Below are 12,930 nucleotides of genomic sequence, written 5' to 3' on the forward strand. Positions count from 1 at the left end.
GTGCCTGAGGAGGTCTGTGGCAATTTTAAACTTTGTAAAATAGCTCTGCTGCCAAAGGTGATGCTGACATACAAAACAAAGAGAAACTATAGAGGGAGTGAGCTGAGAAAAGGGGATACAGTTATGCTGGGCTACAAGAAAGAGGTTACATCTGAAAAGGGGGAAATGGGGGAGAGTTACAATCTTTCAAGAGGCTTATGAGAGTGGAGCAGATCCAGAACCTGCCCTGAGACTGAAAGGATATGTGTATCATAGGGGGATGTGCAGATGGTTCAAAGACGGCCTAAAGAGGAGCTTCCCAGGCATGAGATCCAGGTAGAGAGAGAGGAAGGTGCTCTAAACAGAAAGCATGTGGGCATGCCTATGACAAGTGGGAAAGGCATCCCTCAGCTGACTCCTGATGTCTTGTCTTGTCACCTGATATAACCTCTCCCAGGGCCTGGGGCATGAAGAGCCCTGAGCCACATGCCCTAGGTTAGGTAATTAACAGTGCATCATAGCAGCCCAAGGAAGAGCAGCATCTCACCCCTGCTTTGAAGTGCAGGTGCTCTGAATGCAAGGCCAGAGCAGGTAAATAATGTGCAGTCAGACCCAGGATCAACAAGAGGTACCAGACAATGGGGTGATATTTGAGGGATGGAAGTACATGGAAAGCTGCCTGTGCTTGGTCAAACCCTGCATGGTACCCTTCAATAACATTGCTGTCACAGTTCCAAGATTAACTACATAAATAGTCCCTTTATGGCATCCTCAAGAGCAGCTGATTAGATCTTGGGTCTCTGGCTGTCCCCTGTTTTTGGAACAGGAAGCTGCATTCCACCTTGTCCAGACCAGAATTTTAAGGTGCAGTCCCCAGAGGTTCAACAATGTTCACCCATGCACTGTAATGATGGCAGGCTTTTGGTGTGGGAACCAAAGTTACAGAGCATGCTGTATGGGAGGACAACTCAAGACATGAAATGAGATGCATATGGGCTGGGAGCCATATAGGCAAAGCTGGTCGTTCATGTGGGTGTGTGGTTTAAGCTACACATTAAGTAAAGAGTCCAGTATTAACTGAAAATTTCTGGTATCATGTTTGATATGGATGCACTGGATATTACACCCAGGTCAGAACATGGTGCAGCATCTGCAGAGCTGTGTTCCCTCAGAGATGATGATGCAGTGGCCAACCACCTTTTGCAAGACACATTATCCTTTATTTAAAGGAAAGGCATTACAGAGAAATGATCATAAAACAATAAACAGTGTATATACTTACAAGGCTTGCCAGAGTTTACCTGTCTTCCAGATAAGTTTCTAAATAGCCCAATTAGAAGTCTGTCAGTTGTCAGGTCTGACATTTTTTTTTCCCCAAAGTAGAGTTCTCTTTTAGTTGCTTGCTGCCTTCTTGAATCATTATGTACAATTCCCCTCACCTCTCACACCTCCATAATCAAGGTTTCCATAGACCTGTCACCTACTTTTGGCATTGACATAACTTCATCCTCAGTAACCCCAGATCCCATGGGACACCTGCTTAATGAGCCAGGGGCACATTTGAGCTGAGGTATAGTGGCCATTATGAATTTGTCTGTGTCCACAACTTCTATAATATCTGAACATAATGAGACTTTGACACTTCTGAGCTTCCAAAATACCAACTCTACCTCAGTCCGCATGTTGACCCCATTGCCATGCCTGTAGACCAAGTCAAAAAAAGGCTCTGGGATCCTGATACTGGCTATTGGAAGATAATTCCTTTTGGTACCTTATTAGGAAAATAACATAGCACTGAACACTTTGGAGGCTTCTTTTCTTTCCTTGTTCATGTCTTTGTGACAAGGTATTTAGCAGAAGTTGCAGTTTTTTGGAATCTGACAGGGCTGCACAACTTCAGAAGGATAACAGGCAAAGCTCACTGCAGCCGGACTAGACAGGCATAGGAACTGTTAGCCAAATGAATTAATGACAGTTGAACTAATAAGCAGTCATGCCTAGAGATGTAGGGCTGGGACATACCTAGGGTACGTGGGGAGTACCGCTGTGACAGGGTTCTCCAGGGGAAGAAATGTGAAATTTTGGAGGAATTTGTCCACATACTTTTCATGGATTTGGCCTGAAGTTATTAGGCTAAAAAGAAAAGCCTACAAATGATGGAGGATGGGATCTACCTCCAAGGAGGATACTCTGCACTGGTCCAGTCCTGCAGGGAGCAAACCAGGAAAACCAAGGCTGCAACAGAACCCCAACTAGCTATAAGTATCAAGGACAATAAAAAGTCCTTTTGTAGATATGTGGGGAGCCAGAGGAAAAGCAAGGGCAACATGGCACCCCAGCTAAACCAGAAGGGTAAACTGACAACCGATGCTCAGGGGGAAAAAGCTGACCTATTAAATGGGTACTTTGCGTCGGTCTTTCATCAGTCCCATGGGATGCCCCTGCCCATTACAGGACAGGGCAGACGTGGTGAAGGAAATCCCCTGCCCTCCATCAATGTTGACTTCATGCAGCAACACCTTGAGAGGCTGGACACCTTCAAGTCAGCCGGCCCTGACAATCTGCACCCCAGGGTACTCAAGGAGCTGGCAAGCATCATAGCCCAGCCCCTGGCATGGATTGAGAACTCCTGGTGCTCTGATGAAGTGCCTGAAGACTGGAAGAAGGCCAATGTGGTGCCTATCTTCAAGAAAGGGAGGAAAGTGGATCTGGCAAACCACAGGCCCATCAGCCTGACCTCTATCCCTGGGAAGATCTTAGAAAAGATTATTAAAGAGGCCATTCTCAACAGACTGGCTGATGGCAACATCCTGAGGGATAGCCAGCATGGGTTTGGTCAAGCAAGACCTACTTGCAACAATCTCATTTCCTTTTATGACCAGGTGACCTATCACCTCGACAAGGGAGAGGAGATTGATGTCATATACATTGACTTCAAAAAAGCCTTTGATCTGGTATCCCATGATCACCTCTTGGCAAAACTGGTCAACTGCGGCCTAGGGTCCACCATGATCCGCTGGCTTGGGAATTGGCTCTGTGGTTGGACCCAGAGGGTGGTGGTTGATGGAAGTCAATCGTCATGGTGCTCTATGACCAGTGGGGTCCCTCAAGGCTCTGACCTTGGACCTACACTATTCCACATCTTCATTAATGATGTGAACATTGGAGTCAGAAGTGGACTAGCCAAGTTTGCTGATGATACCAAACTCTGTGGTAAAGCATCCACACCTGAGGACAGGCAGACCTTGACAGGCTCAGGAAATGGGTGGATGAGAACCTGATGGTGTTTAACACCAAAAAATGCAAGGTTCTCCACCTTGGGAAGAAAAACCTGCAGCACGCTCATAGGCTCGGCAATGCTATGCTGGCTAGCATTATGGATGAAAAGGACTTGGGGTTTATGGTTGACCAAAAGATGAACATGAGCCTTCAATGTGATGCTGCAGCTAGTAAAACGAGCAAAACGCTGGCTTGCATCCATAGATGCTTCTCAAGCAAATCCCAGGACATCATTCTCCCGTTGTACTCAGCCTTGGTGAGGCCGCAGCTGGAGTACTGTGTCCAGTTTTGGGCTCCACAATTCAAAAAGGATGTGGAGAAGCTTGAGAGAGTCCAGAGAAGAGCCACGCTCATGATCAGAGGTCAGGAAAACAGACCTTATGATGACAGGCTGAGAGCTATGAAAAACCACAGGCTCAGGGGTGATCTGATGGCCACCTGTAAGTTTATCAGGGGTGTTCACCAGTATCTGGGGGAACATTTGTTCACCAGAGCGGTCCAAGGGATAACAAGGCCAAATGGTTATAAATTCCTGCAAGACTGTTTCAGGCTGGACAGAAGGAAGAATTTCTTCTGTGTCTGAGCCCCCAAGGTCTGGAACAGCCTGCCTACATTGAATGCCTTCCAAAGAAATTTGGATGCTTATCTTGCTGGGATCCTATGACCCCCAGCTGACTTCCTGCCCCTTGGGCAGGGGCTAGACCCGATGATCTTCCGAGGTCCCTTCCAGCCCTAAAGTCTATGAAATCTATGAAGTGTTACGGGATTGTTGAATCATGGAGTGTCACCCTATGCAGAATGAACTGTTTGCTGACAAAAGCTATGTTTCCACTTTAAGTCCATCATTAAACTTGGATGATGGTCTATTCAGGTGGGGTGTGAGTTGGCTGAAGCTGAGAAAAGATAGGTATTTAGGAATGGGAGAGAGCCCAGGGGCATTAAATCCAATCCCCTGCTACCATACAAACCATAACATACAATCCTTTGCATACATTGATCAAGTTCCATCTAAAAATGATCTGGGTTTCTTCTCTCCTCTACTGTTATTGGATGGCTGTTCCAAAGCCCTGGAATGGTTAGAAACCTCCTTTTAATTTCCAGCCTAAATTTATTCAGGCCAGTTTTATCCATTTGTTCTTGTACCAACATTGTCCTTTATCTTAAATAGCTCTTCTCCATCCCTGGTGTTTATCCCTCTAGTGTATTTATAGAGAGTAATCATATCCCTTATGTCACCACTACTTAGCTAATTCCTCCCTCTTCTCTGCAGAAAGTGGAGAGTGGAAAATTCCCAAACTCAGAATGAATAAAGCAAGATGTTGCTTAAAACTGCAGAGATTGGAGTGGGGAAAAGCCACAGTGGATGTGTTGGGGAAGGAAGACTGGATCATGGTTTTGCTACAGGGTCTGGGGTTGCTGCTTAACCCAAAAAAAAAAATCCATGATCTAGGTGATATGCCATGGGCTGCATGTTAAGAATTCTGCCCCCTATTTAGAATAAGGGTCTAGACCCCAATGGTGCCCATAATAATGAGGAAACCAAGGCAGAAAACCATGTGCAACGTTTATTGTAGCCTACAGCTGCATATCTCATGTTGACAAGAGCAGTTTGTTTCATAATCCTGTGCACAGTTGGTATGTTTGTGTGTTGTCAGGCCTATCAGAAGTCTCTGAAGAGTTGTACTGTAAACCTGCAGGAGTACTCAGTGGGGAGGAGCAAAGAGAAAGTGCATGCCTAAGTTTCCAGGAGCTAGGAGAAAGAAGGGCGGAGTCAGCTGGGCCCCATTCATGAGTGAGTAAGCAACAGAGAGCCAGGTCCCAGGAAATGCAGCAGAGAGGCCAAAGGGAGAAAAAGTATGGCAGTTAGGGCAAGGGAAGCTTAAGAGCCACATGGGCCCTGTGGATTAGGATCCAGCTGCACAACAAGCTCATGAGCCTGCGATAAGAGGGAATTTTACCCAGGACTGTCGCAACATATGCCTCATATTGTTCACTCATTCAGAGAGCAGTGTGATCTGAGGAGGGAAAACATGCTCATCTCATGACCTGAAGCAGAATCTGGCTTATTCTTTCTTCAAATCACCAGGACATTAGACATGAATATGCCCATATAAAAGGACAACGAGAATCCCAAAGACAGCTCCTCCTCCCGTTAATGTGCTGAATCAAACAACTCTTACTCTGACCCAGCTATCAAAAATCCCCGACAGCTTGTGGAAATTGAAAATCTCTCCTTGGGGTAAAGTGACTGCTATTGCAGGCAGTTTATTCCTAGGACCCCTATTCAGGCAGGTACTTCAGCTCCTGCTCTATGTTTAATATTTATAAATAGCCTATAGAAGACTATAGGAGCTTTTCACATACCAAGAATTAGGCATGTGTCTTGCTGAATGAGTGGAGTCCAGCCTCTGGAAATGCACACCTGCACACGTTTAAAACAGTTTTCAAAGGAAAACTCCTTGCTATGAGAAAGTAGGACAGTGGAACAAAGTACCTAGGGATTTCCCTCCTTGGAAGTTTTCAAGAAGAGGCCAGATAAACTAGGATAGTTTAATAGTGAATCCTGTACCTCCACAGTGAATTGGACTAAAAGATCCTGTGGGGGGAAGAAGGGACCCATTCAACCCTACGATTCTAATAGCATGGAGAAATACAAAGGAAAGGCATGCTTTGCCTCATCTGAGCCACATGGCTTGCTCAGGAAAGCAGAACTATCCCTTCCTAGAAATGAGAGATACTGCAGTTGTGTCATCAGCAGGGAACCTGGTTTCCTCTGTTTAAAAATAGCAAACTCTTTGGGGGAAAAAACCCTAAATTCTCTGATTAAAACCCCCAAATCCATGTTTTTCTGCTATTAAAATGAAATGCCACTATATATACATAGATATCAGTTGAAAACAATGGTTTATTGATCTATTTACAGTTTTAAAGCAATTTGGAAGCCTACCAGTGCCTCAATCATTATGATAAAATACATTCTAAATACCTATATATTTTGGCATTTGATTTGGGTTTTTTATTATGGAAAATCAGAGTTCCCCTTGCCCACTTCACTCACCAGGATGCAGGTCCAGCTGGCACCCATATCGCTTTGTGGCACTGAGCAGCCTTGATATGCCGGTGCCCTGCCCCTGCCCATGCTGTTGCCCTTTACGCCCAGCCCACAGCCCCCTGGCACTGTTGGTGCCCCTCACTCCCAGGCTGCTGTCCCCAGTGTTTGAGGAAGTGGAGGCGGGGAGGGTGTGGGCACAGGCAATGCATTGGATGGTAGGGAAGGCCACATGCCCCCCTCCCCCCCCCCCGATTTCTACACCCAGTGAAGCCTGGGGCTGCCCCCAGCATGGACCAGCTCCAGGCAGGAGCTGCATCCATTTCCCAGTGGGCAGGAGCTGGAACAGGAGGCAGTGCCATGCCACCATGACTGCCAAGATGAGGTGCAGAAGCACAGAGTTGTGCCCCCCCACACTGCTGCCAGGTGGGCAGGAGGCACCTCACCTTGGTGGCCATGGAAGTGCAGCACTCCCTGCCATGTCAGGTCCTGCCCAGTGGGCCATGGCGATAGCTCCTGCCTAGAGCTGATCTAGCCAGGCTGCAGCCCTGCACCCCATTATAGATACAGACTTCTGGGGCAGCACATGCTCTCCCCTCCCCCCAGTATGTTGCGTGTTGCGCCGTCTCCCACCCCTCAAGGGAGGGAGCTGCAGGCACTGCCCTCCGCACATGCATGTGGTACCCCCTGAGTCCCACCCCCTACAGCCCCTTGCAGGCTGGAATTCTGCCAGCCTGCAAGGGGAAACCCATGGTTCCCCATGTTTTTCTCCTTTAAAGGAGAAAGTCTGTGTTTTTCTGTGGCAAATGCAAAACCCAGACCCCTGGTCATCAGGATGGTGCTCCTCCTGAACAACAAATATAGCTGTGCCAACTAAATACACCCTGTAGAAAGAAACAATGTGAGATGTCTCCATACACTTCAGCTTAACATGAGCCGAGGGTGAGGCACTCCCTATAAGATAACCCCAGCTTATGTTCAGTTCAGCAGAAAGACCCTGAAGTTTATTAAGGTGTATTTTTTATTATCATCATTCATTCAGACCTTATCTGACAAATATTAAAAAAAAAAACCCAAGAGAGAGAGAGGTTTTCAGGTTCCTGAACAATGGTAGATACAAAATGAGAACACAGCACAGTCATCATCCCCATGAAAGAAATTCAAGTTGATCCTCCCTCTCACCAAGTGCCAATCCAGATAGATCATGAGGCAAGCCTAAATCAATTAGTCAAGCATCCCATGACCAATACCTTCCCCCACCCTTCCAATAGGATGCTGTAGAAGGGCATCTTACAAGTCCGGAGAAGTGAGCCGGGGGAGGGAAATGAGCTAAAACCCAGTATATTTAGATTTGTAACCCAAGACTTGTACAAGATGGCAATGTGATTTAAAAAATTGGAAAAGGTTAAGAACATCTCTTACAAATCCTGTTCTAAGGCAATGTGTTTGCATGGTAGGGATAGGAATGGGCATGTTACACAATCTTCCCCATCCCCTCTGATATGATGTCTTCAGGCTCTGCACGCATGTACCACTCCACCCAGGCACCATCATAGATGGCCACATCTGGTTTGCCACAGAGGTATGCCCCCAGGGCCACATGGCAGGCAGTGACTCCAGAGCCACATGTGGCTACCAGTGGCTTTGAGAGCTCCACCTTCTTCTCCTGGAACAAATTGTGGATCTCCTCAGGGGTCTTTTCGAAGCCAGCCTCTGTGAGGAAATCCACAAAGGGAATGTTCAGGGAACCTGGGATGTGACCAGGCTCAATTCCTGGAAGAGGAAGAAAAGCATTGAAGAAGATAGGAGTTAATCTTTGTATCAAGGATGGTTCCAGCACAAAACCTCACTACTTAGCTCCATACACAGCAACTCGCGTTCTGAAGCCACCACATTATGTATCTCACAGTGCTACCATGAGGATCAATTCATGTCTGTACCTGAAGTACTAATTATTTTTAAGGGGAAAGAGGTTGTGAGAGCTACCCCATCTGTCCCTTCCTTGGTCTCCCAAAAGACTGTGTGTGCTTCTGCCTACAGAACATGAGACCCTACAGTCATGTTAAGCCAGGGGTGGGCAATTATTTCAGGGGGAGGGCTGCTCACTGAGTTTTGGCAAGCCATCGAGGGCTGCATGACAGGCAGCCAGGGACAGATAAATATTAACTTTCTAAATTTTTTAGGGGCCCCATGGGCCAGATAGAATGGCCTGGCAGGCCACAGGCCGCATTTTGCCCACCTCATGTTAAGCTATATGGCTTCCTTCCCTTATAAAGGACCTAAAATATCACTTTCAGCCAAGACCAACTTAGAGGTAAGGCAGAGATGAGTTTGAGGGGTGTCTGACTGAAACCCATCCTCAACACAAGCAAGTTTCCATCTTCAACTTGCAGATGGGAGCAGAAGTCATGGTTTTGGGCTCATGTCTTAACTAGACCCCATGCACGTTACGCTGATGGTCAAGTAAGTGCGTTACCATCTCTAGGTTCCATCTCTATCCCCCTGAATCGCCCAGCAGAGCGAGCATCCACCAGCTGGAAACGACGTGATTCCATGTTCTTCTTTATGTCCTCATGGCTCTTCACCAGCAATTTGTCTAGGGAGGCGTGGAACTCAGCAGGAGCTGTCCGACTCTTGCCAGAGCTCAGCGGATACCCTTCTCGCTGCCAGTTCTTCAGGCCACCATCCAGAAGGGAAACAGCATCATGCCCAAAGGCCCGGAACATCCACCAGACCCGGGGAGCAGAGAAGAGCCCCTGATCACTGCCATCATACACAACCACATGAGAGTCATTCCCGACACCCAACTTGCCCACATACTCTGAAAAGTCATCTGTACTGGGCAACATATGGTCATATGGCGAGGTACGGTCACTGCACTGGTCAATGTCAAAGAAGGCTGCCCCGGGGATATGGCGCTCTTCAAATTCCCGCCGGGGATCACGCTTCATTTTCGGGAGGTACCAGGATGCATCTAGGAGCCTCACAGCCAGCCCAGGCTGTGGGGACTTGATGGCTTCTGACACCCATTTCGCTGACACCAAAGCACGGTAGAGGAACTGCTGTGACATTGCTCTCAACTCTTGACTGAGTTCAGCCAGTCCCTGTGGCTTATCTGAACTCTCCAAACTGTGAAGGAGGAAAATCGTAGATTAGCAACAGAAGGGGTCATGGAGAACTACAGAAGGAAGATGCCAGACACCAAGCAAGCTCTTTGCACCAGGGAATCCTCTTTCTTATCTAGGCTTGCACAGCACTCAGCCTGATAAGCTCTGGAGGTGCCTATACACAAGCAGCAGGGCTGCTCAGACACACTGTAATTAGAGTGCATCAGAACAGACTTGATTAATCAAGTCTGCTGGAACATGATAATTACCACGCTCCAGCAGCCTCCAGCGTCTTGTGTATTGGCATCCCTACACTTCAAAATAGCAGTGGGGGTGATTTCATTAAAGCTCGTTCCACAAGCTTCAGTCAAAGCACCCCCACTGCCACTTTGAAGTGCAGGGATACTGATACATGAGACACTGGGTGCTTTAATTAGAGCGGATGTCAGAGCCACTCTAATTAAAGTGCTCTACCCCACCCCAAGAACATATGTATAAATGCCCTGGGACTCCCAGGGGTTGCAGTAATATGGATAATAAGCAAGGAAAGCTGGGTCCCTAGTTTACAAGTTATAACCCATCCTCTGCCATGCTTTATATTAGGGGTTCCTAGTTTTTCTGTGAGGACACTATTTTCAAGTTCAGGATCCTACTTCTAGTCTGAACAGTGCCTTCTGCACAAGCATGTATCTGGCACACTTCACTGACTCCCCTAGCACTTGCCCCTTCTGTGGACAGAGGGATACCCTGGTGCATGCCCTCCTCAAATGCATCAGGCTGCAAGCCCTCCCCTGCCTCCTCAGGAACCTGCTCTTGAGGTTCTGCCTGCACTTCTCCCCGCTCCTTTTACGCAGTGCCATGCATGGCCCCACCAATTCCTATGCCTCCCTGGTCAACCTCCAGCTCCAGCCAGACTCGCCACGTCTAACAGACCACCAAGGAGTCTGTAGCCAGGGGAAGAGAACTCGAGTGACTGTGGGCCTGGTTTTTTCCACGCATGTCTCCAGGCCAGGTTGCACTGGGTGGTACCCCATCACCTCCTTTGATTCACTGGAGGGGTGGCAGATCCCAACTTTAGGGTGGCAGCAGCCAAAGGGTAGAGGCACTTGTGGAGAAGAGTGCCAGCTCTGACTGTGTGGCACGCCCCAAGGTGACTGCTAGCTGGCCTTCTCAGCTCCGTTTGCCCCCTCAGAGCCCTCCAGATCCACCTACCACCCTCACTCTTGTCCCTGTTACTTCATCTGTTACCCCCCAGCAAGCAGGAGCCATGCACTTGGTGGCCTCCCTTGGCTGAAGACAGGCTTGGTTCCTGGCAGTAGCGGGGAAGGCCAGGCCCAACGTGGAGTTAGCACTCAGGCTGTGACTGGCCTGTTAGCACAGCTGGGCTTGCCCCAGCCTCCTCCCTGCTGGGAACTGTGCCACCCTGAGGTGGGAATCTGCTGCTCTAGGCATAATGGACTTGTAACATGTCAATGGGAGTTATGGGCCTAGGCCCACCAAGTAAACTATACTCCCCCTTTAGTAACAGGAGCCCCTCGTGCCATGCTCCTAATTCCTTGGGGCAAATAATAATGAAAACGGGGACAGGAGTGGAGGTCAAAAGTTACTAACTAGGATGCTGAAGGGGGAACACTGAGAAAAGCACACCGGACAGTGTCCACAGGCCCTCAAAGAAGTCCAAGCAGCCAATGGACGCTACCTAGAGATACTCTGCCTGGCCATGGGATCACATGAGGGACAGGAAAGTGGCCCCGCAGACCTCGGGGGTGCTCCAGGCCAGAGCCTCCTTCCTGGTAAGCTACACTGCTACCATAACTAAGCAGGGTTTGAATTACACTTTGACTCTTGGGGGAGGGGGGCAGAGGAGGAGCTGCAACAAAAATTAACCCAGTTCATTGATTAACAAGTCCACCTAGGTGAAGGAGCAATCTGACTGGAGACCCCCCAGGTTATGATTTTCAAATCCATACAGGAGGGCTCTCATCTCATATGGGGTGCTCAGCCCCCACTCAGCACTCCCCCTTAGTTTGCACCCTGTAGCCAGGACGAGGCTGACCAGGAGGTCCCAGGACCTGGTGGGACCACAGATGAGGAATACATAAAACAGACAGGTGAAGGAAGAAGTGCAGCCAGAACCTCAGCAAAAGGATCTGGAGGAGGCGGCAGCAAAGGGGCTGCAGCCTGGCACACTCCAGGTACCGGAGCGCCAGGGTCTCCCTCTGCTCCCAGAAGGGGCAGGTGTCGGGGTGTCCATGAACCATGCTAGATGCACGCCTGTGGCGACGGCTCTGTACAGGAGCCTGCCAACTGAGGTCCCCAGTGGCTTGGGAAATCAGGGTCTGTAGGCACACTGGATCCAGCTGTGGGAAACCGCTGGGGTCCAGGTGCGAGCCATCCAGGGATCACCTGGGATCTAGAGATCAACCAAGACCTAGAGACCACCTGGGTTCCAGGGATTGCCCCAGGGTCCAGGGACCCCCCCGGGATTCCCTGGAACCTGGGGCTATTCCTGGATCGCCCGGGATCCCCGCGATCGCCGAGGGCCTAGCGACGAGCCTGTCCCCAGGCCGCCCGGCGGTAGGTGCAGGGGGTGGCCGCGCACGGCGCCCGCAGAGGCAGCGGCAGCGCAGCGGGGGAGGGCGCTCCGGTGCCGGGGGCCGAGCCCGGAGCCGGGCGCTGGCGGGGGCCGAGCTCCGACCGTACCTCTGCGCCGCGGCCGCTCCCCGCTACTGCTCCGGCCTGCGGGGCCGCGCTGGTCCCTCCCCGCCTAGGGCGGGGCACGGGGCTGGGCGTCTCCGCCGCTGAGTCACTGCGGGAAGCCTCCCGCGCTCGCCCCCGCCCGTCCTCCTTTCCCTGCTCCCGCCAGCCGCCGCGCTCGCCTCTCCCCGCCCCGCCCACAGCGGGGGACGCACCGGGAGCCTCAGTGGGGAAGCAGCAGGGGGCCAGGTCTGGGCCTAAGCTGGCTTGGAAGCCTTGTCCTGCCCCGGCAAGGGCCCTTAGCCTCAGGGGCCGCCTTTGTCCCTGGCAGCCGGGCCTCGCAGGCCCTTTGCTTACCAGGTGAGCCTGGGCCTCGCCAAAGCACCAGTTCTGCTTGGGCCCTCGGCCCTCCCGCCTGCCCTGGCCCATTACCCTTGGTGCCTCACCTGCAGGAAGGCCCCTTGGGCCTTCTGCGGGGCTTCCCCTTGGTCCCAGTCCCAACATCTGACGGTGCTGTATCAGTCACCCAGGCACAGGATACTAGCTCATGTTTTTGCCCCACCCTGAAGAGCTCCTATTTACTGTCCCATTTTGTCAGGCGGGGGGCATTTAACAGCCCTGACCTGGTTCCCTTGGTCTGACCAGTTGTTTGGGCGCCTCAGTTCAGCCCTTTGAAGAGATCAGGTGGCTCAGCCTGGAAACAAATGAAGGAAGGCCACCCCCCTTTCTCCCCGCTTTTCCTCCCCTCCCCGCAGCAGACGATTGGCTGAGAACTTGACACTGGAGGCTGGAACTGCCCGAGGCTGGGTCCCTGCCCCT

General features: G+C 50.4%; 1 protein-coding gene across 3 annotated transcripts; it reads right to left on the reverse strand.

Moving 5' to 3' along the window:
• Window positions 1-6,145: 6,145 nt before the first annotated feature.
• On the reverse strand, window positions 6,146-12,833 carry MPST (mercaptopyruvate sulfurtransferase). Of its 3 annotated transcripts, none has more exons than XM_090043093.1 (3): window positions 12,735-12,833; window positions 8,784-9,436; window positions 6,146-8,080 (listed from the first exon to the last, which is right to left on the reverse strand). In XM_090043093.1, the coding sequence occupies exons 2-3, from the start codon at window positions 9,376-9,378 to the stop codon at window positions 7,782-7,784; spliced, it is 894 nt and encodes a 297-aa protein (XP_089899219.1). In that variant the 5' UTR covers window positions 9,379-9,436; window positions 12,735-12,833; the 3' UTR covers window positions 6,146-7,781. The 3 variants fall into 3 exon arrangements, with proteins under 3 accessions (XP_089899219.1, XP_089899221.1, XP_089899218.1); XM_090043095.1 differs by lacking the exon at window positions 12,735-12,833 and adding an exon at window positions 12,558-12,717; XM_090043092.1 differs by lacking the exon at window positions 12,735-12,833 and adding an exon at window positions 12,118-12,275.
• Between the last annotated feature and the right edge of the window lie 97 nt (window positions 12,834-12,930).

This window comes from Crocodylus siamensis, chromosome 4, assembly GCF_052110815.1.
Source record: "Crocodylus siamensis isolate JL-2025a chromosome 4, ASM5211081v1, whole genome shotgun sequence".
Classification (NCBI taxonomy): Eukaryota; Metazoa; Chordata; order Crocodylia; family Crocodylidae; genus Crocodylus; species Crocodylus siamensis.